At 55.2% G+C, this 27,477-nt stretch overlaps 3 protein-coding genes across 8 annotated transcripts; 2 read left to right on the forward strand and 1 right to left on the reverse strand.

The window, feature by feature from the left end:
* The first annotated feature begins 659 nt into the window (after positions 1 to 659).
* On the forward strand, positions 660 to 9,389 carry ATXN7L2 (ataxin 7 like 2). Of its 5 annotated transcripts, none has more exons than XM_074318409.1 (11): positions 660 to 829; positions 2,629 to 2,694; positions 3,073 to 3,177; positions 3,575 to 3,785; positions 4,072 to 4,358; positions 4,957 to 5,039; positions 5,406 to 5,656; positions 6,486 to 6,684; positions 6,817 to 6,938; positions 7,436 to 8,231; positions 9,247 to 9,389. In XM_074318409.1, exons 1-11 carry the CDS (start codon positions 703 to 705, stop codon positions 9,259 to 9,261), a joined length of 2,262 nt encoding a protein of 753 aa, XP_074174510.1. In that variant the 5' UTR covers positions 660 to 702; the 3' UTR covers positions 9,262 to 9,389. The 5 variants fall into 5 exon arrangements, with proteins under 5 accessions (XP_074174510.1, XP_074174509.1, XP_074174511.1 ...); XM_074318408.1 differs by lacking the exon at positions 9,247 to 9,389 and adding an exon at positions 8,518 to 9,226; XM_074318410.1 differs by lacking the exons at positions 660 to 829; positions 9,247 to 9,389 and adding exons at positions 2,049 to 2,204; positions 8,518 to 9,226.
* Positions 9,390 to 9,507: 118 nt separating this feature from the next.
* On the forward strand, positions 9,508 to 16,257 carry CYB561D1 (cytochrome b561 family member D1). Of its 2 annotated transcripts, none has more exons than XM_019730502.2 (3): positions 9,508 to 10,741; positions 11,397 to 11,434; positions 11,984 to 16,257. In XM_019730502.2, the coding sequence occupies exons 1-3, from the start codon at positions 10,513 to 10,515 to the stop codon at positions 12,485 to 12,487; spliced, it is 771 nt and encodes a 256-aa protein (XP_019586061.2). In that variant the 5' UTR covers positions 9,508 to 10,512; the 3' UTR covers positions 12,488 to 16,257. The 2 variants fall into 2 exon arrangements, with proteins under 2 accessions (XP_019586061.2, XP_019586062.1); XM_019730503.2 differs by having other exon boundaries at positions 10,617 to 10,874.
* Positions 16,258 to 19,853: 3,596 nt separating this feature from the next.
* Positions 19,854 to 25,378, reverse strand: AMIGO1 (adhesion molecule with Ig like domain 1). Its single transcript, XM_019730497.2, has 2 exons — positions 25,063 to 25,378; positions 19,854 to 24,596 (listed from the first exon to the last, which is right to left on the reverse strand). The coding sequence occupies exon 2, from the start codon at positions 24,529 to 24,531 to the stop codon at positions 23,071 to 23,073; it is 1,461 nt and encodes a 486-aa protein (XP_019586056.2). The 5' UTR covers positions 24,532 to 24,596; positions 25,063 to 25,378; the 3' UTR covers positions 19,854 to 23,070.
* Between the last annotated feature and the right edge of the window lie 2,099 nt (positions 25,379 to 27,477).

Raw genomic sequence — 27,477 nt, forward strand, 5'->3', positions numbered from 1 at the left:
TCTTGGTCAGCTCAGCTAGGTCCTCCCAAAACCGGACAACGCCACTCCAACCCTCTGTTCCGCATCAGGGGAGCATGGGGTTCCCACAGAGGAGGCACAACACGGCAGCCTTGGACCCTCCCCCACTCCAACCCCTGTGTCCTTCAGCACATCCGACAGACTCCCTCCCCTTGCCCTTCTGATTCACAGCGCCCACCTCCCTGCACCTACCCTATTCCATCTAGAGGGGACTGGAGTCGATTCGTGGCCGCCAGCCCGGGAAGGGGCGCCAGCCAGCGGGCGGAGGCATGGCTTAGCGGGGCGTCTTGAGCAGAGAGAGGTGTGGGGCTGGGGTGTGTGTGCAGTGAGCCTAGGAGGGTGGGTTGGTAGCAGAAGGAATGTGTGTACAAGGGTTAGCAGAGAAGATCTTGGGGCTTTGGTCTTTTTTACCCCCTCAAATGTGCATTTCGGAAGGGCTCTCGCTGCAAGATCCGTAAGCCTCAGCACCTCCTTCACGACTACATTTCCCAGAAGGCCATGCGGGAGGGAGGGTGAGGGGAAGGCGACCTATGCTGCGCTTGCGCAAAGTGTGAGCTGGAAAGGTGGGAGGGAGAGGGGAGGCGTGCCCGCGGCGGGGAGGGGGGGGAGGCGTGCCCGCGGCGGGGAGGGGGGGTGGGAGCCGCGCGGCGGTGGCGCCGGGGCGGGCGCGCGTCCGCGGCGGTGATGGCGGTGCGTGAACGCGCGGCGGCAGCAATGGCCGCTCTGGAGCGGCGGGTGCCGAGTCTCGATGACTTCGCGGGACAGAGCTGGAGCTTGTGGGTGGAACGGGCCGACCTGCCCGCGACCGACGGTGAGTGAAGCTCCCCTAGAGTCTGGGGACCCCATCACTGTCTCCCCTCCCCCACTCCGGGTCCCCGCCAGCAGAGGGGAGCCGCCGACGGGAGCCGCCGTCCGGCTCCCCGGCCCCCCAAACAAAGGACCCGCCGGGTCCTAGTGCCCGCCCGCTCCTCCACCTTCGCGCCTCCGGGTCCTAGCGCCGGCTCACCGCCCCGCAGCCCACCCTGCCCACCTCTGACTCTGCTGGTGCCCAATACCTGCCTCCACATCTGTTTGCTTTTATCTTTCTCGTTGCTTGCTGTCCTCCAGCTTCCGCCCCTTCTGCACCTGCCTCGGGCTTTCCCCATCCGCAGTAGTCCTCTCCACGTGTTTCCCACGCACCCCACTTCTGTGCCCCCCTCCCAGCCCCCCTTGTTCCTTCGCCTTCTGCCCCACACCTCCTGCTCTTTTTCGGCTTTTGCCTGCCGGCTGCCGTGCTACAAGACCCCCGCCCTCTCCGCGTTAGTTCGTCGGTCCATCCATCTATCCATCCTCCCTCCCTCTGTCCATCCATCCATGCCTCCAACCCACCGTCCTTTCCCGGGCCTCTTGCCCTGCCTCCTGGCTCTCTCCCCGACCCCCACCTTCTCCAGGCCCCTGAGAGCCTTTGGTGAGCGGGCTGACAGCCCTTCTCCTGATCTTTGTCTCCTGGGCCCCGGGGGGGCACCTGGCCTCGTGGCCTTTGGGGTAACAGCAGGCATCACGCCCCTGAAGAAGTTTGCAAGTGAGAAGAGGTGGAGGAGGAGGACCGCTCCATGCGGTTTCTGATGACACTTGTTCTCCTCTGAGACTTCCGACTCCCAGCTCAGTTCTGTCCATCACTGCATTTTAACGGACTTAAGAGTGGGAGCTGGCCCTTGTCTCTGGCATGCCTAACCCACCACCCCTCATATCTGCAGATTATATAAGACTGTCGACAATCTTCTCATCCTAGAAAGGGGCAAATCTGTTAATAGCCTTCAGAAGCAGATCTAAGTGGGAGCCCAGGCCACCCCAGGGACTGCCCCATGCCGGGTGGGCAAGGATGGGGCCATTGTCAGGGTCTGGGTGCTTTGAGAACCGGAAATGGAATCAGACGGGTTTGGTGACTCAGAATTGATTTTTTTTTTCCAAGGGACAGGGAGGGGGCGTAGAGGAGGGAGGGGAGAGGAGTAAGGTAGGGGGATGGGGAAAGAGCTGCTTTGCACAGCGAACATGTTTTTGTCATCCACCCAGAAACTGAGGTACAAGGGCAACCCTTTGAAGATGCCAAAGGGCCCCAAGACAGCAGTTGCTCTGCTCTGTGGCTGTCCTATCAATGCAGGACCTGAGAAGCTGGGTGTGACTTTGCTGGTGCTATGGTAACCCAGGTGGAACGAAATTGAGTTCATGGGGATGGGGACCTGGGGGAGTTTCTGTTTGGGATGCTAGAGTAGCAGAAAGGACCCATCTGAGAAATCTCAAGAAGGGACTTGGGGATTTAGAGTAAAATATGGTAAAGACCGTTTCCCATTTAACTGGGGAAGCAAGCCAGAAAAGTCAGCAGTGGAACCGTGAACTGCACCTTGGAGTAAAGGGTCCATAAGAATGGGCCCAGCTCATTTCAGAAGTAGCAGATGTAGGAAGAACAGGCACTGGAGAATGACCCACCGAAAGGTTCTCCAAGTGGTCCTGAGCCCCAGGAGCTTGTCAGGGAGTGTCCTACTGCCAGACTCCAGACTGCAGGCCCTGGCCAGCTAGGATATGGGGCTTCTGGGAAGGGGATGGTCCTTCTGAGCTGTGTTTCTCCTCCAGGAGCTGAGTTGGAGGAGAGTAACAAAAATCCGAAGAAGCTGGATGCCATGACCCTCATTAAAGAAGGTAGGCATCAACGCACATTAGGGCTGGGGCCCAGGGCAGACAGGACCACCTTCCTCTGTTCCACCGCATCCCAGGACGTGGTTGCTTAAAGCAGCAGGTCTGGGGAGCCTCACTTTGGTAGGTCTGAGTCCACCCATTCCCCTGGCTCACGTGACCTGTTGTGGGACATCCTAATCATAGGTGGTTGGTGCCCAATCACCTGAAAGCCCACATTCCTAGGGACTGGTTAGATTGAACTCTGGAGGCTGGGAGCATAAAGCCTGTCATGTCAGCTGGGAGGGGAAGTGTCTTCTAAGTGATGGGGTGGGAGCGCTCACTGATCTTACAGGGAAACCCTGGGGTCCCCAGCCCCAGTGATAAGGGCTTCTGTCATTGCAGACATGTCCATCTTCGGGCACTGCCCTGCCCATGACGACTTCTATTTGGTTGTGTGTAACCACTGCAGCCAAGTGGTGAAGCCTCAAGCTTTCCAGAAGCACTGCGGTGAGGGGAGCCCTAGGGAGGAGCTAGAGGGGACAAGGGAAGGTGGAATGTGGAACTCTGAGGTCAGGGTCAGTTGGGAGGTCCTGTGTGTACTGGAGGGAGGCCTTGGGGAAAGGAAGGTCCTGGGGGTGGAAGATTGTGGCAGGCTGGGGTTATTGTCTGACAAACTTCTAGCAGATCTGGTAGCGTTAAGGGAAGAGCTGAGAGGTTCAGGAAGCCGGGTCCTACAGTTTTGAGTCTTGAAGGCTCAAATTCATAGGGAAGGAGGCACATTTAAAATCTAAGCTATGGAAACTCCAGATTCTCTATCGCGAGTCTGTGAGCAGGGTTAGAAGGTGGGGGAAGGAGGCAGTTGATACCACTCACCTGGATTACTCTCTCCACCTCCTGGTGACAGAAAGAAGACATGGGCCCCTCAGCAAGCTTTACGCCCGGGCCCCACCCCCACCTCCAGCCCCTGCCAGCTCTCAGAAATGCCATGTAGTGAATGGGCAGGGCCCAGCTTGTAGGGCCCCAGGTTCCACCAAAACCTCCTCCAGGGAGAAGGGCCAGGGGTCCCGGAGCCGTGGCCACCAGCCTCCTGAGAAGACCCAGAAGGACAACCTCTGGTAAGGAGAGGCTGGAGACTCCCAAAGACCGGCCCTGACCCTAGCCCAGGGAGGGATTGACACAAACAGAGGGCGCTGTGGAGCCAGGAGCATTGCTCAGAGCCAGCTCTGTCTGCAGCTCCCTTCCACGTGGTCCAGGGAATATGGGGTCCCCTTTTCCCATGTTCTGCACCCCTCCTAGAGCCCACCTAAGTGCCAGGTCTGGGAAGGAGATGTCTCTGGACTAGAGCCCAGGGCCCAGGCCCAGCCTCACTACCCCCAGCTCACATCCTCTCTCCATGTGTAGCCTTTTCATGCCTGTGGTGAATCTGGAGAAGATGTCCAGTCTCCCGAAACCCGATGGACACGGAATCAGGGTGGCCCCACCCTCTGCTTTCCTCAGCCAGCCGGGCAGCCTCACCAAGGACTCCCCTGGAAAAACCCCCATGGTGCCCCCTTCTAAAGAACCTCCTGGCAGAGAGAGCATCGAGATAACCCCCAGCGAGGGCCCTAGTCACCGGGCTGAAGTCACCCCTCCTGAAAAGGAGCCTGGTGGGGCCAGGCTGCCCCCCAAAACCCATCGGAAAATGGCTCGTGAGTAATCGTGGTCTTCGGGTCAGGAAGGTAGAGTGGGGACTCCATTGGACTGCTCTCTCCTTGGTCCCGATGCAGAGGTGGGCAGGAGGGAATGGACCTGGCCATCACAAGTTGCCAGCATCCAGGAGCCCCTGGTCACCCCTTGACGTGGACACACATTTGACCTGCTTGCTCTGTGGGAAGCTTCTCTCCAGCCCAGGTCTCCTGATTCAGGCTAAGGGATCCAGGCTTAACGTGGCGAAGTTATTCTTCCTCACCTTGGGCTGGTGACCTTTATCTTTTCTCACCTAGGTTCAGGGCACCATACACCTCCCACAGCTGCTTTCCCTGGCATCCCAGATGTCTGACAGCTTTTGTGTTTTGATATGTGTTGCCCTTTTTGGGGCTTAGAGTCCCCAAAAGGAGTGCCTGGGTGGTAATGGGCATGGGAATGGTTCTTGTGCCCAGGAGAGAGCTGCTGGTGCCCACAGGAGTTTATTTGGAAGACTGCAGCCTTCCCGCATGGAGGGCTGGGAGTTCTGCCTTAGGCCAAGCTCTCCTCCCGTGGACCGACTGGAAATGGCCTTGGGACTCATGGGAACCGCTTTCCCCACAGGGAAGGAGTGTGACCTCAACAGGCAGTGTGGGGTAATAAATCCTGAGACCAAGAAGATCTGTACCCGCCTGCTGACCTGCAAGGTAACCCCCTTCCCACCACACAGCGAGGGAGGACGGAGCAGACACGGGCCCTGGGCAGGGAGAGGAGCTGAGATGTTCTCTAAGACCCAGCGCTGGGGCTGGGGTGAAGCCCACACCAGGCAAAGGGAGGGGAGGCTGCCTACAGTGGGCCCAGGGTGGGGGCAGCAGGCAGGGGTGGCTTCCAGATCCCCTGTCCCAAAGGAGGGTTTTACCCTATAGGGGAGTGAAACAAAGACACACAGACACACCCACAATCACACTCACACCCGCTCTCTCTCCGCTTGCCCAGGCCAGAGCACACCGCTGCCCCTCACCCCTGCTCAGCTCACACCCCCCTCCCCACCCCTCCATCCTGCTGTATTCTAGATCCACTCGGTGCACCAGCGCCGGGAGGTCCAGGGCCGGGCTAAGGACTTTGATGTGCTAGTGGCAGAGCTGAAGGCCAACTCCCGCAAAGGGGAGTCTCCCAAGGAGAAGAGCCCAGGGCGCAAGGAGCCAGCTCTTGAGCGCCCCTCCCAGGAACCCCCCTCAGGCCAGGTTGTAGCAGCGGCGGCCGCTCCCAGCAGCATCTTCTCTGCTCGTGCCAAGCAGACCTACTCATACTGTGCACTGCCCAGGTACGGTCCAGGATCTAGCCCCCAACCTCACCTGGGGACACTTGGCTGCAAGCCATCAGGGACCCCTGGAGACAGGCCCAGGGAGTCTCCTAGAAGATGCTGCTCACTCTGCCCCCAGTGTGTGGGGAGACCTGGGGCCCCTGGTGGGAGTGGAAATAGGTGACTCCCTGTTTCTAACCAAGCATGCCACAGTACCCTAGCCTCTGTAGTGTGCCAGTTCCAACACCCAGGAAGAAAACGTTTTCCCAGTTGCTTCCGACAGGCCAAAACTCGTAACTGGGGAGCTGAAAGGGTCAGGGTCCTGGGTAAGGCAGTCCTACTGTGTATTCATTCGCTGGCCCCTTCGTGTGCAGAGGCTGCGCTGGACCCCGGGGAGAGCCTGCCTTGCCGAAGGAGACACACACGCATCTCTGCCTGTAACACGAGGGGCAGACACAAGACGCAGGCTCAGCTCACAGACAGGCTCACAGGAATATGTGATGCAAGAAGGGGGTTGAGAGAATTGACTGGGCTGCCCAGAGCTGGGTGCAGTTAAACTCAGAAGATTTTCTGGAGGAGGCGAATCTGGAGCAGATTTTCCCTCTGAGGAGGCAGGGCCTGGGAAGTGAAGGGGTTGGGGAAAGAATCCCTCGGGAGCTGTGGCCCCTGATCTTTCTGGCTCTGACTCTGTGAGCTCTGTTGTTGCCTCCCTTCCTGTCCTCCCTTCCTCTTTGTCTGATTACCCAGCAGGGTGTATGGCCCTGGCTTTTTGAGCTTGGCGGGTTCAGGGACATCCCCTCCCTGACCCACTCCTGTCACATCCCCCTCACATCCCCTTTGGCCCTTCCAGGTCCCGGGCCTCCTCTGAGAGTGAGTTGGATGATGAAGGCCCTTGTGGTGGTGATGGGGACCCAGGCCTGTTCCCCTTCCCCCTACCCCGGGGTGGGGCCCAGGCCTCCAGCGAGGAGAGTGAGGAGGAGGGGACATCTGACGACCTCCACCTCCCCTCTGACTGCCATTATGCAACCCGACCGCCACGGCCACAGGCGGTAAGGAACCTGGGGTGGGGGGTGGCCTAGCTCTCCTGGCCCACAATGTGGGGAGGAGGTCAGATGCTGTGTGCAGGTGCCCTCCCTGTCATCTCAGGCCCCACTAACCATGTACCTTCCTTCTGCCTGCAGTTCTGCACCTTTGGGAGCCGGCTGGTGAGTCCAGGGTGCTACGTGTTTAGCCGCCGGCTGGACCGCTTCTGCTCGGCACTGAGCTCCATGCTGGAACGGCACCTCAGCTCACACATGTGGAAGTGAGTCTTTCGGGCTCAGAACTTCCCTCCCCAGGCCCCAGGCATATGTGGGCTTTGGAAACCCTAGTTCTTCACACATACCTATAGATGTGGCTTGGCCGTTTGCCAGGAAGACCCTAGCTAGAAGGAAGAGGAGGTGGGGAAGCTTGGCCGCCTGGAGCTGGGCTAAGGCAGGGCATGAATGAGTGGTGGGTGGTCTGTGAGTGACTCTTGACTCTTATCCATCACTTCCAGTACCTTTTGGGTAACTGGGAGTAGGGTCTGTCCAAACAGATTTTAAAATGAGGTGGTTAATGGGTCTCTACTACTAGTTCATTCCTGCTTATCCCTGTGCCTTCTTCCTAATCCGCAGTTCCAGCATCTGCCAGCAGGTGGCAGCACTGCCAGGGCTTGTGCTTGTGGGCCATTACTTAGGTGGGGCAGAGAGACTGGTGTATGTAGGTGGAGAGGCCCTCTTGTTTGCTTGGCATGACAGGGGGGCTCTCTTTTTGCTGCAGGAAGATCCCACCAGCGGCTGAGCCTCCATCCCACCTTGTCAGCTCCCCTCTGTCTGCTCCCCTGAGCCCATCTTCTACGGGCAGCTGCCCCCGCCTTTCAGGCCCACCCCCCAGACCTGCCTGCCCAGCTTCCACAACCCCCACCAAGGACAGCCTTGTCCCTAGCTACCTTGCAGGCTCCCCCAGTGTGGCAGCCGCCTGCAGCCAGGCGGAATGCATGGGTGGAAGCCAGGCCATCACCTCACCACTGCCTGCCAACACGCCATCCCCGTCCTTCAGCAAGCTCCCGCCTTCGAAGGCCAGCAAGTCATCCAGAGGCAAAGATGGGGCCGAGTTGGAGGCCCCTTCTCGAAAGCGAAAGTTATCCCCTGGCCCCACGACTTTCAAACGGACCTGCATCCTGGAACCCACTGGAAAAGGCAAACCCTCTGGCTGCCGGGGCCTCTCGGCCAAGACTAAAACAGCCCTGGGCATGGGGCTTAATGGGACAGTGGGGCCAAGAGTGAAGCGGGCCGGGCCCCTGGACTGTCGGAGTTCCCCTCATCAGCCCCCCACACCAGTCAAGGCTTCTCAGCTGGACAACCGGGGAATGGCTGGACACCCAGCCAAGGCCCTGCCGACCAACTGCCTCTCTGAGGAGGAGGTAGCCAAGAAGCGGAAAAACCTGGCCACTTACTGCCGGCCAGTGAAGGCCAAGCACTGCCAGGCTGCCCCCCCTGCCGATGCGGCCTGCTCTGTGCGCCGCAAGAAGCCGGGTCCGGCCCTGGCCTTTGAGGAGAAGTGTTCTACACTGAAGGTACCAGCCCAGCTCCCGGAAGAGCATGGGCAGGGAAGGGTCAAGGTGGGAGAGGGTGGAGTGCACGGTGGGAATCTGACACAGAGAAGGTGCTGAGTATATGTTTGTACAAGGAAGGGAAGAAAGAGGAAGCTGAGAGAGAGAGTTCTTGGGACATCTTCTTTAGGGAGAGGTGGGTCAGCTCCTTGTAAGGTGATCCCAGCCTTTTGCTTGATGGGCGTTCTCCCTTGGGATGAAGGAGATGCTGCTCCTGCCCCACCCTCACCAACCCCTGCTTTTGCTTCAGTCAAAGGGCCACTTTCTGATTTGGCTGTGGCCCTCACTCCGGGAACTGGAGCTACCTACCTCTGTCCATGAAGGGAAGGAAGTTGGACTCCATGAGCTCTGATAAGAAAGGTTTGGGCGGTGAGGTTGAGCTTGGGTCCTTGAGCTGTGGCCTAATATGCTGCGCAGCAGGGCTGGCAGGCCTGTCTGGCTCATTGGTTTGGTCCCTGGGCATCAGGGCATGGAAGGGCGGGGACATAACTCAAGGCCCACATATGCATGAATGCCCACCTTGCACATGTGTCCATTTCGGGTTTTCAGGTGCCAGGCAAATTCTCCAGGGCTTCTGGTCAAGCCAGTATTCAGTTTTGTTTGCTTGTCTGCTGCTGGAGCCCTGGAGTAGCATGCTAGGAGCTGTCCATATGATGTCAGCCAGGAGGGCGTGGCTGGAGGTCGGAAGGAGAAACGCTCTCCTGGTTTCAGCCAGATGCATACCAACATCTCGGGCACGCGTATGAGAGTAGTGAGTTTAACAGTTGCCCAGGGCCTGAATGCGTATGTGTGTATATACATGGGCATGGGTATTCTCCACCCTGCCCCTGCTCGGCTGGCATTCATCTTCCCCCTGGCCCAGCTTTATTCACCAGGCCAGCAGGAGGAAATCAAGCCTTAGCTTTTGTGGTTCACACTGGGTAGGAGAACTGGGAGGCCCCCAGCCTGACCCTGTCTCTTGCCTCTTGTCTTCCTACAGTCAAAAGCCCATTAACGAGAAAGTGCCTGCCCACTGTGATGGAGCCGCCAGCACCTCCTCCCCTCCAGATCCGGGCCCCAGGCTGCTGCCGCTTTTTATAACTTTATATTATTTTTTTTAAGAAAAAAAACCTCTTTAAAATACCTCAAGACTGTCTCCCTGTTCTGTTGCTGCTAAGAAAATATAAAAACAGAAATAGAAAAGGAAGGAAAAAAAATGTAACAAAATGAGTGTCCTTACTGTCCTGAGGAGGCTGAGATGATAGCCAGACTCCAGCTCCCATCACTTGCCTACAAAAGTCTCATGCTCATATATTTTTGTCCCTTGAAACAGTGTGGAAATATCTGGGGTTTGTATCACTGGGGAGTCTTCTTTCTAGACAGGATGAGGAGCCTGTGGCTCTGAGTGAGCAAGGCTCCCCAGAATCTTGACCCCAGAGACTACTTCAGTCCCATTGGGAAGGGAAGCTTGATGGCGGGGAGGGAAGCCACACCTCTGACACTACTCTTGGATCTTTGCCCTGAGGGTACGTAGGAGTCAGCCTATGGCCCTTTTCTGGTCTTCCAGCAACCCTGGGCTTCCATCCCATCTCTGAATTAATTGCCTCAGTTTCTTCAGCTGTTCCTGCCCTTCCCGCCTTATTTTCTCCACCACTGGGGGAGCTTGAATTGAGTTGGTAACTGCTCTCAGGATGTCCGTGATTTCTTTGGGGCAGCCTGTTTGGTTTTTCTCTCCCTGGCCTGTGGGTTTGCCCTTAAGGAAGGGGTACAGCCTCTGCCAGGTAGGCTTCCTTGAGCTGAACCACACCGTTTTTGGAGGCAGGAAGGGAAAAGGTATGATCATTTACAGAACTTCCCTTGGTGTGGGAGGCCTGGCTCCCCAGGGCTGAGCAGACAGTGGAGGTGGCAAGGCCTGGGAGTGCCCTTCCTCTATTTATCTCATTGGGGACAACTACGGTGAAGAGTATCAGACTATTGCATCTCCCTCCTTTGGTCCTGAAACCTGAATTCACTTAGGCACAGGCCTTGTCCTTTCCTTCCCTTAGGCAGGGAAGAATCTTATTCCCTTAACAAGACAGAAGGGGTGGTAGGAGATAGTGGGCAGCCAGGGAAATCCTGTGTTTCTGGAAAACTGCTCAAATTTCAGTGTACCAAATTTGTGATTTGGGGTTTGGGTGAAATCAGTTGCCATCAATGTAATTTCCAAGGCTACATGAGACGTAAGCCCTGTAGACATAAAGATACAATGATGTTGGCTTAGAAAACAATGGGTCAGGAGCTGTCAGGTGCCCTTTGCCCTAGGGGCTCTCTGGGGCAGACGCGCTTTCCCCCCAGGCCCGAGAGGGCGCTGTGGGCGAACCCGCCGCATTGCCGGCGGCGTCCGGGGGGAGGAGCCTCACCGCAGCTGCGGCCGCCTCCGCGTTCTCAAACCCGGAAGACGCGTTCTGGCAGCTGGGAGCGTGCGCCGGCCCGGCCCGGCCATGCAGGCTCTGGAGGTAGGTTTGGTTCCAGCTCCAGCGAGGGAGCCGAGACTGACTCGCTGGCTGCGGAGAGGCAGTGGGATCTTGGCGCATCTGGTAGCTTTGGGCTTCACCATCTTTCTGACTGTGCTGTCCCGGCCAGGAACCAGTGAGTGCGGGGCGGGGCTAGGGAAGGGGGCGGAGCCGAGATGCTGGAGGGGCAGCGTCTGGGCGCGCTGCGCAGGGACCCCAGCAGTGGGGGCGGTACAGACTGTGGAGGGTAGTAAGGGTGTGGTGGGGCGGGGCCCGGGGGTGTGGGTCCTGGAAGGAGGGGGCTGTGGGTGCTGGGGAGAAGAAGCAGACGACTGAACTAAACTCATTATCAAAAGCAGAGCCCTTTACGTAGAGTACAACTAAAGGAGGGAGGCGGGATTTATTCTAAGGCTGGGCTGACAGCTGCGAGGTGCTCAGTGGGGAACCCAGGCCCAACTGGTGTATGTTTGTCCTCTTAGTTGCTCACCCTAAGGCCCCTTGGCTGCTCCACTTCGCCCTGAGGTCATGATTCCTGATTAGGAATAGTAGGGGATAGTACAATGACTTTTTCCCCTTAGCCAGATTCGTTGGGCTCCAGCCAGCCTCAGGGGCGTAAACAGTGGTGCCCAGCCGTCAGTCTGTTCTCTTTGATTCTTAGGTCTTTTCTCCTGGCACCCTGTATTCATGGCCTTGGCGGTGAGTTTGGGCTTCTACCTGCAACTGATTTGTTTGGATATGCCCCTAGGGACGCATCCAGCCTTCAGAGGGCTCAGCCTTGCTAAGGCTCAGAGAGGTGCGAGAAACAGGCAGGGCCCCATCTGCCCCTGCAACCTATGAGATTGGGAAACATGGAGGGCTGGGCTGTAGGTAGTATCAGGTGGTTGAAGGGGGTGGGAGGATATGGACGGTGTTTCTCCACTAGGGCCTGAAAGGAGGAAGTGGAAGGAGTTATATCTAGTCACTCCTCCCCCACAATTCAAGGGGAAGCTTAACATTTGCTGTTTCCATTGGCCAAGAAATGGGAGTCGTTGTCTGTGGAGGAGGGGGGTGGGGGCATGATGTCAGCCTGAATGACTAGACTTCCACCCAAGCGTTCGTGCCTGGCAATGCTGACCTGTGAGGTCCTGGTAGGAGTTCTTTAGCCCCCACCCTTTGTCCTCCTTGTTTGGATGTATGAGAGCACTTCCTTTTTCTTAGGCCTCCACGCTGGGCCTAAGGCTCACTGGACCTCTCCTGTGTTCACAGTTCTGCCTCTGCATGGCTGAGGCCATCCTACTCTTCTCACCTGAGCACTCCCCGTTCTTCTTCTGTTCCCGAAAGGCCCGGATCGGACTCCACTGGGCGGGGCAGACCCTAGCCATCCTCTGTGCAGCCCTGGGCCTGGGCTTCATCGTCTCCAGCAGGACCCGCAGTGAGCTGCCCCACCTGGTATCCTGGCACAGCTGGGTAGGGGCGCTAACACTGCTGGCCACTGGCGGCCAAGCTCTGTGTGGGCTCTGCCTCCTCTTTCCCCGGGCAGCCAGGGTCTCAAGGGTGGCTCGCCTCAAGCTCTACCATCTGACATGTGGACTGGTGGTCTACCTGATGGCTACGGTCACGGTGCTCCTGGCCATGTACTCAGTGTGGTTCCAGGCCCAGATCAAAGGTGCAGCCTGGTACCTGTGCCTGGCATTGCCCCTCTATCCAGCCTTGGTCATCATGCACCAGATCTCCAGCTCCTACTTGCCAAGGAAGAAAATGGAAATGTGAGTGCCTCCAAACTCTGAATCTAGATGGGACACTTGACCTGGACGTCAGTGGTTCCCTTGGTGAACTTCAAGGGATCCACTCCCAAATTGGTAGGGTTTTTGTACTTCTTAGCTGGGCCAAGGGCTGCAGAAACCCACACAGCGATTGTAGACATGGTTCAGTGGGCTGAAATGGGGGCATGTACTGGATGCAAGTAAAAGGTGATGGGGAGCTTGATCCTGAAGCCGCCACTCTTGATGGAAGACAGAAGGGTTGTGTGGTGGTGGTGGGGGTGGTGGTGTGGTCATTTCTTACATCCCTGATGAAGAGTTGGGGTCCTGTAACTTAGGAATAGCACCTGTGGCTCCCTGGGTCACTTTTGAGAAAGCCGTGTGTTGTAGTGGACAGAGCCCATGGGTCTTGTTTAGGTGTCATGGTCCTCCTAGGCTCTATCACGTGACTTTAGGCAAGTCACGTGTCTCAGGACCTCAGTTTCTTCATCTGTGTAATGAATGAGTATTTCTAAATGATCTCTCAGATTCAGTGTCTGTCAGGTAGGTGTCACAGAACACCTGCCCAGCTCTGGACCATGGGCTGGACCACTCAGCAGATTCAGGATGTAGTTCTTACATTCATCATCCCCTAACCCTCTGGAGGGACAGGTCTGCCCTCCTGGCCCGGCAGGAATCTGTGCTGATTTGGCCCGTGGCCCAGGGCACGGGATCAGGCACTGCGGAGAGCAGGAGCCCAGGTGAGGGTCTGCTGAACTCCAAGACAGTAAAGGCACTACAGTCACTTTAAAACTTTGGGAGGAGCAGAAAGGCCTTGGCTTACCCAAGCCTTGGCTCCTGGCTGGGCTTCTGGGTCCCGCTGGTCTTCCTTCAGCCCACGTCAGGATCCGGGCTTGAGGCTGCAGGGCCTGGGTGCGCTCCTTCCCCTGACGTCCGTTCTCAGAGGCAAAGGAGGCCTGCGCATCTCGTGGTTTACCCTTCTTGGGGCTCAGGTTCTCGCCTTAGCACACAGCTTCGTGGAGCTATTCCGAAGCTTTTAGAACAAAATAAGAACCAAGGAAGTGGAGCAGGGCTCTTCTGATCTAGGGAAAACAGGGTCACTCTGGGCCCTTGTCTTACCTTGTCAGCTAAGCTTTCCTCTCTTGTCATCTCTTGCCAGCTCTTTGACCCGGGAGCAGGCTGAGTTTGGTACCAGTTGGCAAATAAGGCCTGGGCCCTCTTCCCTGCAGAGACCCCTCTTTGTTCCAAACTGAAAGTAGTTCCTCAAACTGCCCTCAGCAATGAGGGCTGGATGCTGGCTGGTTAACTGTGATCTGGCTCAGGTGGGGAGATGGGACCTACATAGATCATGGCAAGGACTGAAGATGGCCAGGCCGGGAGAGACAGCTCAGTGGGACTCTGGGAGGCCTGAGGGGTAGGGGCTGGAGCTCCCTGTCTTGGGAGCAGAGGTAAGCATTACTAGATGGCAGCGTTTTGGATGTTCCCGGTCTTTCGAAGATGCAAGACCTGTCTGGGTGGTATGATTCAGCAGTACGGGAATGGGGGCTGCAAGGGCAGAAGCGTCCTGAGTGGACTTACTGGGCTCCTTCTGGGTCAGATGGCATCTCTAAGCCCTGAGCAGCTAAAGGGGGCCCTGCTGTGCAGAGGGTGATTGTTCCTGTCTTAGTGCCCTTTCTCCCCTCTCAAAGTACTCAGGGTGGTCTGAACTCGGGAGAGATGGTTACTGAGGCTGCATAGAGCAGATTCTCACCTGGGGTCACTTTAACCGGGGAGTTCATTTCCTCTTTGCTCGTCACAGCCAGTGCTGGGAGTCTCACCCTGTCTTCAGCAGGGAGAGGCCGGGTAAGGTTCACCAGGTTGCTCTGAGCCAAACAGGCAATGCCAGAAAGCCTGCCTGAGGTGTTTCCTGCTCCCAGGTGGTGTGGGGCGTGGGGGTGGGAGGTGGGGTGTTGTGGGCGGGTGGGCAGGCTGGCTGACAGCCGGCAGTTTGCGTGGGCTGTGCCAGCTGATGTCTATTCCCAGCCCTGGGAGGAAGGGGGAAGTCATTTATATTCTGCAGGAGGAAGGGGCTGCAGCTGTGCCTGTCTGACCAGTAGACCTGAAGGGCAGGGGCACAGGGCAGCGAGGAGGGCACAGTTGGTCTCCTGTTTAGGCAGTCTGACTGCAGCATAGGGAGTAGGTCACCAGGAGGAGCCCTGCTTCCCTGCTGGCCAGATTGTTGGGGAGACTTCCCCTCCCCTCTTTGTGTTTTTCCCTCCATCACCACCTGCCCTCACATCCTGGGGCGGCAGCTGGACAACCATTAGACCTAAGTGCCAGGGCACTCGTCCTCCAGCTGGGATCTTGGTGGCTGCCGGCTGCATGTGCCCCCTGCGTGTGTATTTCCTCCTCCCTACCCGCTCTCTTCCCCCCACCTCCTCCTATCTCCCCATCTGGGATATTAGCTGGGCACCTTAATGATGAAGCAGAGGCCTCGGGGGAGAAGCCAATGGCTGCCCTTTTGTCCTTGTCCCCTGACTAAGGAAAGCTGCTAGTAGTCAGCCGGTTTTGCCTTTTTAAAAAAGGCAGGGTGCTCAAATTAAAAAAAAAAAAAAAAGGCATGTCATTTGCACAAATTTGCATATCAGGCTCACTAAGTCCTGATTCTAAATATGATTATATTCAGACTCAACCTTGAGGACATTAGAAAGACAGGTTTTTGCATCAAAATCCAGATGGTAATAGGACAACCATTCTGGGTTCAGAGGCCCCCATTTTTCCTGGAACCCCCCTGCCCTCTTGAGCCCCACAGTAGCTGGCGGTGGTGTCGAATGGCAGGAACTCTGCCTCTGGGGAAGTCTTCCAGCCTCACCTTCTTGGCTCTTCAGCTGCATCAAAGGTAGGCTGGTCAGTCCTGCCAGCCGGTGCCTCCTCTCTCCTCACCCTCTCACAGGGCAGACTGGCCCGCCCCACTGGGATACTGGCCTCTCCCTTCTTTCTCATTGTCCCCACCCTCCCACCCCCGTGCATGGCTGCCATGGGTCTTGTTTTTAAAACCTCACTGTGGGAGATCTGGGCATCCTCCCGAGCCAGCTGGCTGCGGTGCCAAGGCCTGTTCAGCGTTAATAATAATCATTAGGCGAGCAGGCGAGGCCTTTCAGCTGCAGATCTCTAAGCACTTGCAGGCTGAGTCGCCAGCCCTCGCCTTCCCCCTCTTCCTGGGCTGCAGTGTCACAGATGGGAAGCGCTGTGGCAGGGAGGAGGGGTCAGGAGTCTCACCTCCCAGCCGTGGCGTGAGGCTTCTGTCCTCTGGGAGCGGGTCCTGAGATGCCTCTGAGTAAACGAATAAGGCCTTTTCACCTGACAGAGGTCACGATGTAGGGAACACAGTGTGTGCCCCGCTGACACAGGTATAGCGGTGGGGACTGTTGACCTGACCCTCTAGTAGTACTGCTGCCTTCCCTTCTGTTTACCTGTCCCGGCCTCCAGGGCACACCTCCGGTCCTGACGCCTGACCTCAGCCTTTTTGGTGGTCCTCTGCAGGCTTAGGGAGCAGGGGGGCTCCCGCTGCCTGTGTCTGGTGGGCAGAAAGAGCCTGTGCGTCATGAAGTGAAAAGTGTTGACCTGGGAATGAGGAAACGTGCAGTGTGGGCTTACTCAGCCCCTCACACTGGTGTGGCCATGAGCAAATCATTTACTGCTCGACCTACCTCACAGGGCTGTTGTGAGGGTGAGATGACAGAATGCATGTGACCTGGCATTGGAAAGTTCAAAGCATTAAACACATGTAAACAGGTGGTATCACTATGTTGTTGCCTCTCTCTCTCTCTCTCTCTCTCTCTCTCTCTCCCCCCCCCACCCCCTGCCTGGCTCTGGGCTGTATGCTTCTCTGAGGGAGGCAGTAAACACGGATGGATGATGCTTAGGGTCCCCGTGTCTCCGAGGGGTTATATTGCTGCTGCCATCACAAGAGAACAGACACAGTCCCTCCTAGATGCAAGGTCAGCTCTCATCCACTCCTGCCAGGAATGGCACCCAGGCTGTGACCAGTGCAGCCTGCCCTAGGCACTGCCTCTCTGGTGTTTTCAAGTCATGGGGTTCCTAGGAAATCTGGGAGGCAGTGCGGTTAACCCCCAGGTCCAGCCTGGAGTTCTTGGAGCTGGTTGGTCTGGGGCTGCTGGTCACAAGTCCATGCAAATCTCTCCTGAGGGACAAGACAGGATGGGAGGGGAGAGCAGCAGTAAGGGACACAGCAGTGCCACCTGGGCCCCATGCCACAGCCTGAGCCACGCCTGCTCAGGCCTTCAGGCCAGGCTTGTCCACAGGTTGGTTTCTCTTTCCTTGTTTCAGATTCTTGGAGTAGGGTCACAGTCATCTCAAAGGAATTAAAACATACAACTATACACATACACACACGCACACACCATGAAAGCAGTTCTGTTTAAATTTTAAATTAGAGGAAGGATACTTTCCATTCCATTTGTCTGAGAACAGCCTGCATTCGGCCTAAAGTGGACAGAGAGGCAGAGTAACAGAAGCTCAGAGGCTGCAGTGTTCATCTCTTTATCTGAATTGGGATTTTTCCTGCCCTGCAATCCACGAATGAAACACTCATCAGGCACTGTGGGCAATTCTTAGCAGTACAAGCACAGGGACGACACAGCTGACGGGCAGGACAGTGCCTGAGGAGTGCCCTGGAGGGCGGTGTGACACAGACGCCAGCACCAGGCAAAGCTCAAAGCAGACACACATGACCGCAAGACAACCTTCCCCCTACGCAGCCACCCAGAAGGCTTGGCTACTGTACAGCGAATAAGAGCCCCACTTTTTTATCTACCTGCTTTTGTCAGAATTTCCCAGGTGATTTTTAAAACCTCTGCTAAAAGCAGGTTAAGTAGCTACTACTTCAGGCTATTCTGTGGTACCAGAGAATTCAACTCTGTCTCACTGAGTATACATGAGGGGTCCCCCACACCTCTCTCTCTCTAAGGCAGATTCCCAGTTATCTCATGGTGCTGTCTACAGATACAGGCCTGGGCTAGACCTTCCTGTTTAGACCCACACAAAAGCAAACTCTGCCCAGTGAGGGAGCAGTGGGAGGTGGGGGGAAGCAGCACAGAGTTCTCTGGCGCTACAGTGCTCTGCAACCTGAGTGTGTGTTTGCACACCTGCTCGTGCACACACCCCTAACTGGGGTCATTGACTCTTGACCGTATGCTTTCCAGCGCTGTGGGGTGCCTAGGAGTCCCCCGCAGGGCTCCACATCCTGGCTCCCTGAAGACTGCTCCTCTAAGGCATGGTTCCATGCCCTCTGATTCTGGGGCAGTAACCAGGCTGATGTAGACTAGTTAGGGCAGACCAGGGCAAGTCTGAGTATCTTTACCACTTGCCATTTTCCACCCAGTGATGTATAAACCTGAAGGGGTTGCACGTGGCAGCTGCTTTAGCCTTCCTCTCTCTGCCCAGGAGAGGAAGCATCCAGCATAAGCTCATTGTAGGCAGACCAGAAGAGCCAACCATCCTGCTGCACAGGCCTGAGCCTTGACTGCTGTGTGGGTGGGCAAAGTGAAGCTTCACCAGTGGTTTCCTGGGAGACAAGATAAGGGCTACAAGAACTCCAACTGCAGAAAGGGAAGGAGTTGAGGGATCAGGAAGAAGAGACGAGGCTGGCCGATCCTCTTCTGTGCTCAAAGGCAGCTGTCACATTACCCTCACCCACTCCCCTGAAACGCACCCTAACGGGAACTAGGGGAAGTGCTGCAAGACACGGCAAACAAACTTGCACGTCTTGGCCAGAATCTAGGGAACTTCCTGTGGTTGGGTTGTGGGGAGATGCAGCCATGGACTTCTTGGGATGATGGAGAGAGAAGTATCAAAACTGTTCCCGCCCTGGGGCAGCTGGAAAGCTCAGCTTCTCAACAACAAAGTTGCCAGTTTGATCCCTGCATGGACCACTGTGAGCTGCGCCCTCCACAACTAGATTGAAATAACTACTTAACTTGGAGCTGATGAGTCCTGAAAAAACACATAAATAAAAGTTTAAAAAAACTTTTCAGGCCCAGAGACGGGGCTTGGCACAGGCCACAAGGTCATTCCCAGTCGTCTGCCCCAGACCTGTTCTTTTTACCAGTTTCATCCTCTTGGCCAAACGCAGCCAGAGCAAAAACTGCTTTGCAAAGATGAAAAATGCTTATAAATGTAGACTATGGGGCACTGTGGCATCAACAGCTGTCCTTTTATTGACTGTCAAGGTTGATTTGACTGATGTGGCTGGGTGTAAGGTGTCTCCATCCCTCACCACTTTGGTTGTTTCTCCTAACGAGAAAAAGACAATTGTCCAGACCGTAGGGCTGCCATCTGGTCAAGATTTTTTCAATGTAAGAAATTAGGTAATTATTCAAATTCAGGTTCTTTTAATTTCTTTTTTCCTTAACCCATTTCCTCTCCTTTTGGAATCTACCATAACAGTGCCCTTCCAGAAGTACCAATGGAGGAGACAAAGAATTTGCATGTTCAGAGTTCCATAGAATCCAGTCCGGTTTCTGCTGGGCTGTGTCTGTACCAAGAAAGTGGGGAAGCTGTTTCTCTGTCCATTGTATGGCCCAGGACACATGAACTGTCAAGGAATATTAACCTGCCCATTAGATGAATAAACTTTCAGCCAAACTAAGGTGGTTACCATCTACAACATGAAAATATACTGGTAATAATCAAAATATTGTGAAAGTGAGCTGCTCTCCCCCATTTCTTTTAACCCAGTCCAAGCATTTTTCCATAATACAATTAGTCGGCTTGAGCCAGACTTTTAAGAGAACTCTGCAGGGAGGCCACCCTCCTCCCCAGGGATCCAGGAAGCCTTCATTACCTACAGGCTCTTGCCCCGAGTCATGGAATTTCTAAACTCCTACAAAAGTGTCAGTGACATTTCTTTTGAGAATCTATCTATTGGGTTGGCAAACTAGGGTCTGCTGGCCCAAACTGCCTGCTGCCTGGTTTGGTATGGTCTGTGAGCTCATAAGAGTTTTTTACATTTTAAATAGTTGAAAAAACTCAAAATGACATGAAATTCAAATTTCAATGTCCATAAATACAATTTGGACCAGTACCACACTCATTCATTTATGTGCTGTCTGGGGCCAGCTTCCTGCTACATCGGCACAGCTAGTTGTCACAGAGACTGTGTGGCCTGCAAAGCCTAAATCCTTACTCTCTGGCTCTTTACAGAACAAGTTTGCCAACGCTTCGTCTATCGTAATGCCTAGATACGGATTCTACCCATGCCCTGGTAACAGCATTTCAATATTCTCTCCTTACACAGCTCACACCCTTCAGAGGGACACTGAACCCCCACATCCACAGGCTGAAGAGAGAAATCAGTCACAGACTATGCCAGAACAGAGACTCAAGCCAGGTTTAATGATCATTGTCTAGTTTTCAGAGCCCAGAGGCTCCAAGGTTTGCCAGCCTGGGTATACACAGGGGGGAGGAATAGCGTCCTGGACACAGGGAAGCCAGCTTGCTTTGCCAGCAGGACTACAAGGTAGTACAGAGGTAAGAACACACAGAAAAACGAATCAGTTTGGCTTTGCCCTCTCTCCAGCTGGGGTGTTCCCTCTCCTGGGCCCTTCCTAGGAGACCCATAAATACAAGCAAAGAAAAAAGGTCACAAATAGTCCCATGGACAGATTGTCGTACTCTGTCTCCAGGGACACCTGCTTCCTGGGAGACACGTCTGGTTTATGGGTGTGGGTGGGAGGAGGGGAAGGATGATCTCTCAGCCTTTTCTCATAACCAGATATGGCAGTTTCCTACCCAGGGTTCTCGTGAGCTTACATATGCTGAGTACCAAGTCCTCCAAGTAGAAAGCGACCTTTGGGTTCGACAGCTGAAACCATGGCAGAGGCTAATCAGTTCAGTGTCATGGTGGATCAGCCAGGCACATCTTCCAGTCTCTCCACCTAGGGCCAAGCTAGTGGAAACAGGGGGACTTGGAGCATCAGGGCCTTTTCTTATTCCCTAACTGGGTGGGACTTCTGAAGAAAATGGCCCTCCTGGTCCTCACGCACTCAGCTAGAATGCCCCAGAAGGCCTGCTTCCTTTGACATTCACTTGAAAGATTTTTCAGAGCCCTAGATGGCTCCTGGAGGGGATACTGCAGCATGGTGGTGACATTTTCCCAGACTCCCTTGTAAGTCTGCGGAGGGAGTCCTGGTTCTCATAGCTTCAGTAACAAAATCTTCAGAAATCTCTGGAATTTAACCAGACAACTTTTCCCTCCTGTTTGCCTCCCTAGGGCAGTTAACAGGAAGAGCAACTTAAAGCTGCTTGGTCCTCTGCCAGTTTCCTTCTGGATCCTTCATTGACCTAGCTATACTTTCATTTCTCATAGATACTGTTTTTAATCCAAGGAAGGTTTCTGAGGAGGCTGAAGAATGGACTAGCCCCTCATCATCCCTTCTCCCAAGGTCCTCAACCTGTGGTTCTCCTACGTCCAGGCTTTGCAGAGAAGTTATTCAGTACCATGGAGATGTGGGTGAAGCTTCAGAGAGTTCAGAAGTTAAAAGTCTAAGAGTTTGTATTTGGGGAGCCTGGCGTGATCACTGTCTCTCCTATAGGGCAAGAAAGTTGGGTGCGTGAAGTTGTGAACATAGGTGGAGGCCATTCTGAAAATGGACATTAGTGGGACTAAGGAACCACTGTCCTGGTGGGAGGCAAGGCGCTGGTGTGCATGCATACCTATAAGCATGCGTACCTTTGAGCATGCAAGTACTCGAGGGAAATGCTGCACCTCTCAACAAAACGCGGTTACTAATAAGGGATGGACAGCAGTCTTGACCTCCCAGGAGCAGGCGAGGGGAAGATGTTAAGCTCCAGTCCCCTTCCCCAATCTTACTAGGTAGCAGGAGTCAGGCCCTCCTCGCAAGCAGCCCTGCCCCGCAGATAAATGATACCTCTTAGAATCTAAGGAGCAGTTCAATACACCAGAAAATCTGGAGAACTTCCACTGGACAAGGAACTTGGTGAGAGGGGAGAGACTGAAAAAGACCAGCATCAGAGAACACTTTCACCTCTGCCCTGCTCGTCCCCTTGCCAAAGCTCAGAGCAGCCATCTCCCAAGACCTAGAGTCTAGTCAAAGGGAGAAGTTAAAAGGGGGCAGCCATCTCCATACCCAAAGTATTCTGTAACCTTGGATGGAGTGGAATGTTGGGCCCATTCTTAAGTTCCTTTGGCCTGATGACCACAACTGCACAGACCTCTGGCTGAAAGGGATGGAGGTGGCAGAGCTTCCCTTCTGAAAGTTTAGTACCATTGACTGTCTCTGTTACAAGACTGCCTGGAACCTTGTGGAGAGGCAGTACTCTAAGCCACATTCCAGAATGCCATTCTAGGGCAAGTAGCATCCAATTCCACCCTCCTGGATGATGGAATCCCATGCTCTGGATTTGTGGCAGATGTGAGATCTCTGAGAGGAGCAAGGCAGCTTTGTCAACACAGAGGAGATACATACCTGGTCCTCTCCATCCCCAAGCTCAGTCTAACCCAGCTGGGACCAGACTTTCCAGGACTCTACCCTCTGCTGAGCAGCATTAGGGACAACTCAGAATCCCACCTGAGCTTGCTAAGGAGACTGAATGAAGAGACGGCATACACAGAAAGCCAGGTAGGTCCAGCTGGATGCTACATAAGAGAGGCTGGTTTACCCTCCTCCTAGTGTGAAGTGGCCTTGTCTGGCAGGCATCTGTAATAGCTCTGCCTTCAGTACCCCCCACCCCAGTCTGACACACAGGTGCTGGAGCCAAATGCTAGCCAAGGGTTTCGCCAACCAGAAAATTAGCCAATCTGGAGTGTATCCCCCATCTACAAGTTTTGTGCTGCTACCTGTGCTGTGACACGGACTCGTCAGTTCATGTTGTACCCCTCTGTGCCACTGGTCCCAGGACGAGGCACAGATACCACATCTCATATCATTGCCATTCTGACAGGCTCCTGCAAAGATCCATCCACCCAGAGCCATCGGGAAAAAGGAAGGCATTAGTGGAAAGTCTCACAGCAGCTTTGGGGAGTGTTATTGATTGAGGTCTCAGCCTTTTCCTGACTCATTTTTCTAAAGGTCTCCAATGTCCCCAGCTGTGAAGTGTGACTTCCTGGCCAGAGAAGATACTACAGCTTTTCCCCAATGTAGCTCCTATGGAAGCTCCCCCAACACACCTCCATCACAGGTGTGGGTGGGCAGAGATAGAAAAAAAAGTGATTTTCCCCCCAAAATGATTTTCTCTGGAGGAGCTAGGGATGACATCGGAAAAGTTTAGGGAATCTGCTCTTCCCCCCACCCCTTCCTCATTCTCACCCAACTCCGACACGCCCCTCTTCCTCCACCAATGCCAGGGCTTTGGGTAGGGGTGTAGCATCTGCCTGAGGATGAATATATCCATATTTGGAAATCATGGCGGCCACACCCTGCTTGGGGTCTTGCCTGCTGTTGTAACCATGACCAATTCCCTTAAGGTCAGGGGGAACCCACTCCCTTGGGCAGCCAGCCCTCTCTTCCCCTCAAATCCTTCAGGGGTGCGTTACCTCTCCTGGGGCAGAATCTCCCCACCAACCCATCCTGTTCACACCACAATGGGCGTATCTGAGAAGACCGAGCTGACTGATTCTGGATCTGACATCCTCCGCTGGCCTTTGCCTGTCGCCTCGGGCACTGGTAGGGTGTTGCCTGGCTTGAGCTTGCCGTTTTGACCCTGCCCGGGTCCACCAGGTTCCAGGAAGGCCACCCGCCGGTCAAAACCATCATCCTTGTCCCCGCCGGCCATAGGATCGTGGTTGGGTGTGGTACTAAGCATAGAAGAGCTGAGGCTGTCTCCTTGGTGGCTGGAAGGCTTCTCGACACCCCGACACCAGCAGCGACACGGGGTGAGGTACAGGTATATGAGGACCAGGACCACACTGAGGATACAGCCCACGAGGGTGGTATAGGCTGTGTTGAGGGTGTCGTGGTGTCCGTGCAAGGTGAAATTGTACACTTTCAACTCCACAGACAGTGTCTCATTGAAAGTCTCCCCCATGGCGTAGCAGGTATACACCCCCCCGTCCTCAACCTGCACCCCCTTGATCTGCAGACTGCCATTCTCGAACACTGTCACTGTGCTGTTGACCACCACATCGAGCACCCGTTCATTACTTGGCGTCACCCACACCTTCGTCATGCCCTGCTGCTTGGTGTCACAATGGATGGTCAAGGTCTCGCCCAGGTGGGCCTCCCAGGCACGCTCCTTGTACTCACTGCAGTTGAGGTTGAAGACATTGTGCAGCTCCTTGGAGCTCACGCAGTACAGGTCCTCCCGAAAGTCCACGACGGAGCTCAGCTGCCGGGACTGCCAGTGTGAAAAGAGGCGGTAGAGCTCGCAGGTGCAGTGCAGGGGGTTGTTGTGTAGGTACAGCCCATTCTTGAACCACGCGGGCAGCTTCTGCAGGTTGGACAATGGTAAGTTCTTCAGCCTGTTGGAGGAGAGGTCCAGGAGCGTCAGTTTGGGGAGCCCACACAGTTCCACCGGGAAGCGGGAGATGTGGTTCTGGCTCAAGTAGAGTTTCTGCAGCTGGACCACGTCCTCGAAGGCCGAGCGGTCCACTGCCATGATACGGTTATTGTACAGCAACAGCACCTCCAGTACCTGTAGTCCACTGAACAGGGACTCGTCCAGTGTCCGCAGCTGGTTGGAGGAGAGGTCCAGGTAGCGCAGGTTGGGTACTGGGGAGAAGGCCTCAGAGGAGATGAAGTTCAGGTGGTTGTGGCTCAGCAGCAGGGAATGCAGATGGGGCAGGCGTGTGGGGGTCCACTCGGCCCGCAGGCGGCTCAGGTTGTTGTGGCTGAGGTCTAACAGCGCGGTGTAGCTGGGCAGGGTGTGGGGCACGTTGGGCAGCTGCTGCTTGGAGCAACTGAGGATGTTGCTGGCGCACAGGCAGGCGGCAGGACAGCTAACCACCAGTCGGCCAGCTTTGGCCACCTCAAAGAGGAGCAGGAACCAGGGCAGCAGCAGGAGCCGGAGGCCTCGCAGGTCCCGCTGGGGTTGCATAGTGTCACTGGGGAGGGCGAGGAAGGCCACTAGGAAGATCTGGGAGGGAGTCACCCGGGCATGTTCTGGCGGGGTAAGAAGAGTCACTGTCACTACAGACTTGAAAACATGAGTTTATGGTCACCAGAGCCGCTGGAGGAAAGGACTGGCCCTCGGTCTTCCTCCATCCTCCTCCCCATCACCCTGACACTCCCGCACCCCCTCCCCCTTTGGGCTAGAAGAGAAAGAGGTGCCGGGTAGTCCCAGGCACTGTGCAGGCAGTGGACTCAAAATACTGGGCCAGAGGAGGTGGGCACAGGGCCTGCTGGGCCGGGCCACAGGAGTGTAGGATGGAGGCATGCCCGGGATGTCAGAAACTGTTAGTTTTACAGGGGTTGCTCAGGCCGGTTTGGAGGCGGGGTCAGCAGGGCCTTCGGGGAGCTGCTGAAGGAAGGTCAACAGGGCACCGGCTGGGTAGGGGCGTCCCAACAGGGTTCATGGTCCCCTGGGCCTGTCGGGGCGGGCTCCCCCGGGGACCTCTGGTCACTGCACCTGCTCGGCGAAGACGTGTCTCAGCCCATGGCGGGTCCGGGCGCTCCGTCACGACCTCCCCCGGCGGCGCCTCACCGGCCGGCCTGTCGCGGCGCCCGGCTTACGCAGGGGCCCGCGCCCGGCGACATCGCCTCCCGGGGACTTGCCGAGCTCCGCTGCGCCCCCCTCCCGGCGCCGCCGCCTGAACTGCTGCGCCCCCCCAGAGTCCACAGACCACGGCCGCCGCCTCCGGGTCCGCGGGTCCCGCGTGGAGTGGTGCAGGGAGACAGAGGCGCCGCGATCCCAGCGGAGGGAGCGGCGTGGGGGCAGCAGCACCGCGCGCGTGCCCGTCGCCGCCGCCGGAGCCTCGGGGCGCGTGCGCGCGCGGGGGCGGGGCGCACGTGCGTGTGTTTGTGTCGGATCCCGACCCGCGGCAGCGCGCAGGGTCAGTCTCTCTTGGAATGTGTCGGGGGTCGGGACCTGGTGACGGAAACTGTAAGGAAGGGAGATCTGGCCCCTTGACTTCTCTATCACATCTTGCATCCCCTTACCCCCCAACCCCCTCCTACTTACCAACACCACTCTCAGGAAAAGTGGCTCTAACTGAAGTGAATTTGCTGCAACTGACTCCGGGGCAAGAAGCGTAACAAGTCTTTTAATTTTACAAATTAAAGAAATCGGGTTCAGCTCCCGCCTGTCAATGTTGGCGGGAAATTTATTAGTCACCATCGGAGGTTCCTGCTCCCCTCTCTCTAGGACTATGAAGTCCCACAATTTTAGGAAAAGATTTAGGGAAGGATTTTTTGTTTTTTCAGTCTGGATGCCATTAGACCACCACCCTTGAGGTACCAGTGAAGAGCACAGTTCCGCAGTCGGCAAGCCAGATAGGCAGGAGTGGGGGGTGGGGATAAGGAGGGGTCTCTGGTGCTTGCCCAGGTCCCAGGGATCCCACTTGCTCAGACCCCATTCAGCAAGCCTCATTACGCCCCTGACACATACATACACGGGCTACGGAGAAGCTGGGAACAGGTTTCCATTCCTGGAAACTTCAAAACCCTTTCCAGCCTGGGGAAGTCATTGAAGCCTTGGGCCTGGCCCGCTTTTTCTCTTCCTGAACCAGTGCCAGCTCATTCCCCTCCCCTTTTGGAGCAATTCCAGCATAGTTCCTCTATTACCTAATCCTCAAGATGAAGGAAGGGGGGGGGTCTTCTTTAGGGTGGCCCTTGAAACACCAAGAAGCTGTTCATAGCATGTTGGGGGTTGGGCATGGGGTGAGGGGGATGGAAGAAGAGCCCAGACCTTACGATTCAAGACTTGAGCTTTGGGATGGCAGACCCAGAGCGAGAAATTACCTTTTTATTCTTTCTGGTTTCTTACAACAGCAAGAGCAAGACTGAAATCAATGTCTTAATACATTAGGCTGCTAAGAGTTTCAAAAAGAATTTATATCTGTCACATGTTTTGCCATGAATTTAAGTGAATGCATAATCTCTTAAAAGGGTGTTAGCATGTTTACCTTATACATAGTGTGCAGAGATCTTTTTCTTGTTCATTTCAGGCACCTGTGATAGAGTGGGGAGGATGTCAGGGAGTGGGAAATCCTGAAATGACATTGCATCAGTCCTCTATTGATGCATAACAAATTACCCCAAATTCAGTGGCTTAATACAAAGATGTACATTTATTGTCTTTCACAGTTTCTTTTGGTCAGAGATTCAGGAGCATTTTGGCAGGACATTTTGGCTTGGAGGTCCCTTATAGGTTTCAGTCACACGTCAGATGAGCTACAGTCATTGGAAGGCTTGACTGGGGCGGTAGAATCAACTTCCACAGAAGCTCACTTAAGTGGCTCACTCCTGTGACTGGCTGTTGGCAGGAGGCCTTGGCTCCTCTCCATAAAGACCTCTCCACCAGACTGCTTGAGTGTCCTCACAGCATGGTAGCTGACTTCCCGCAGAGCAAGAGATCCAAGAGAGAGCAATGCAAAAGTTACAGTGACTTAGCTCTGTGAGGTCACCCCTGTTACCTCCACTTTGGTCACATGGACCGGCCCTGATTCAATGTGGAAGGAGATTACGCAGAGGATGACAGGCAGGGACCACCTTGGAGTGTAGCTATCACATGCGCACATCAGCTCTGAAATCACATCTGTTTGGTCGTTTTGAAAATTTTCAAACATACACAAAAGTAGAGAAAATAATACAATGAACTCCCATATGCCCATCATCCATAGTCAATAATTATCAAGGAAATTCCATCATTTTATTTTGCAAAGTGTCCCTAAGAAACACATGCCATTGCCACCTCACCCCCCCACCCCCGCCCCATATCTTTCACTAACTTTTCTTAGACCCAGTGTTCCAGGCGCTTGCTGAGATCTCTCTCTCTCTCTCCCGCTTCCCCTCTTTCTGCTATGTTTAAGGGATGGAAAAGAGA

Source organism: Rhinolophus sinicus, linkage group LG14, assembly GCF_036562045.2.
Source record: "Rhinolophus sinicus isolate RSC01 linkage group LG14, ASM3656204v1, whole genome shotgun sequence".
NCBI lineage: Eukaryota > Metazoa > Chordata > Mammalia > Chiroptera > Rhinolophidae > Rhinolophus > Rhinolophus sinicus.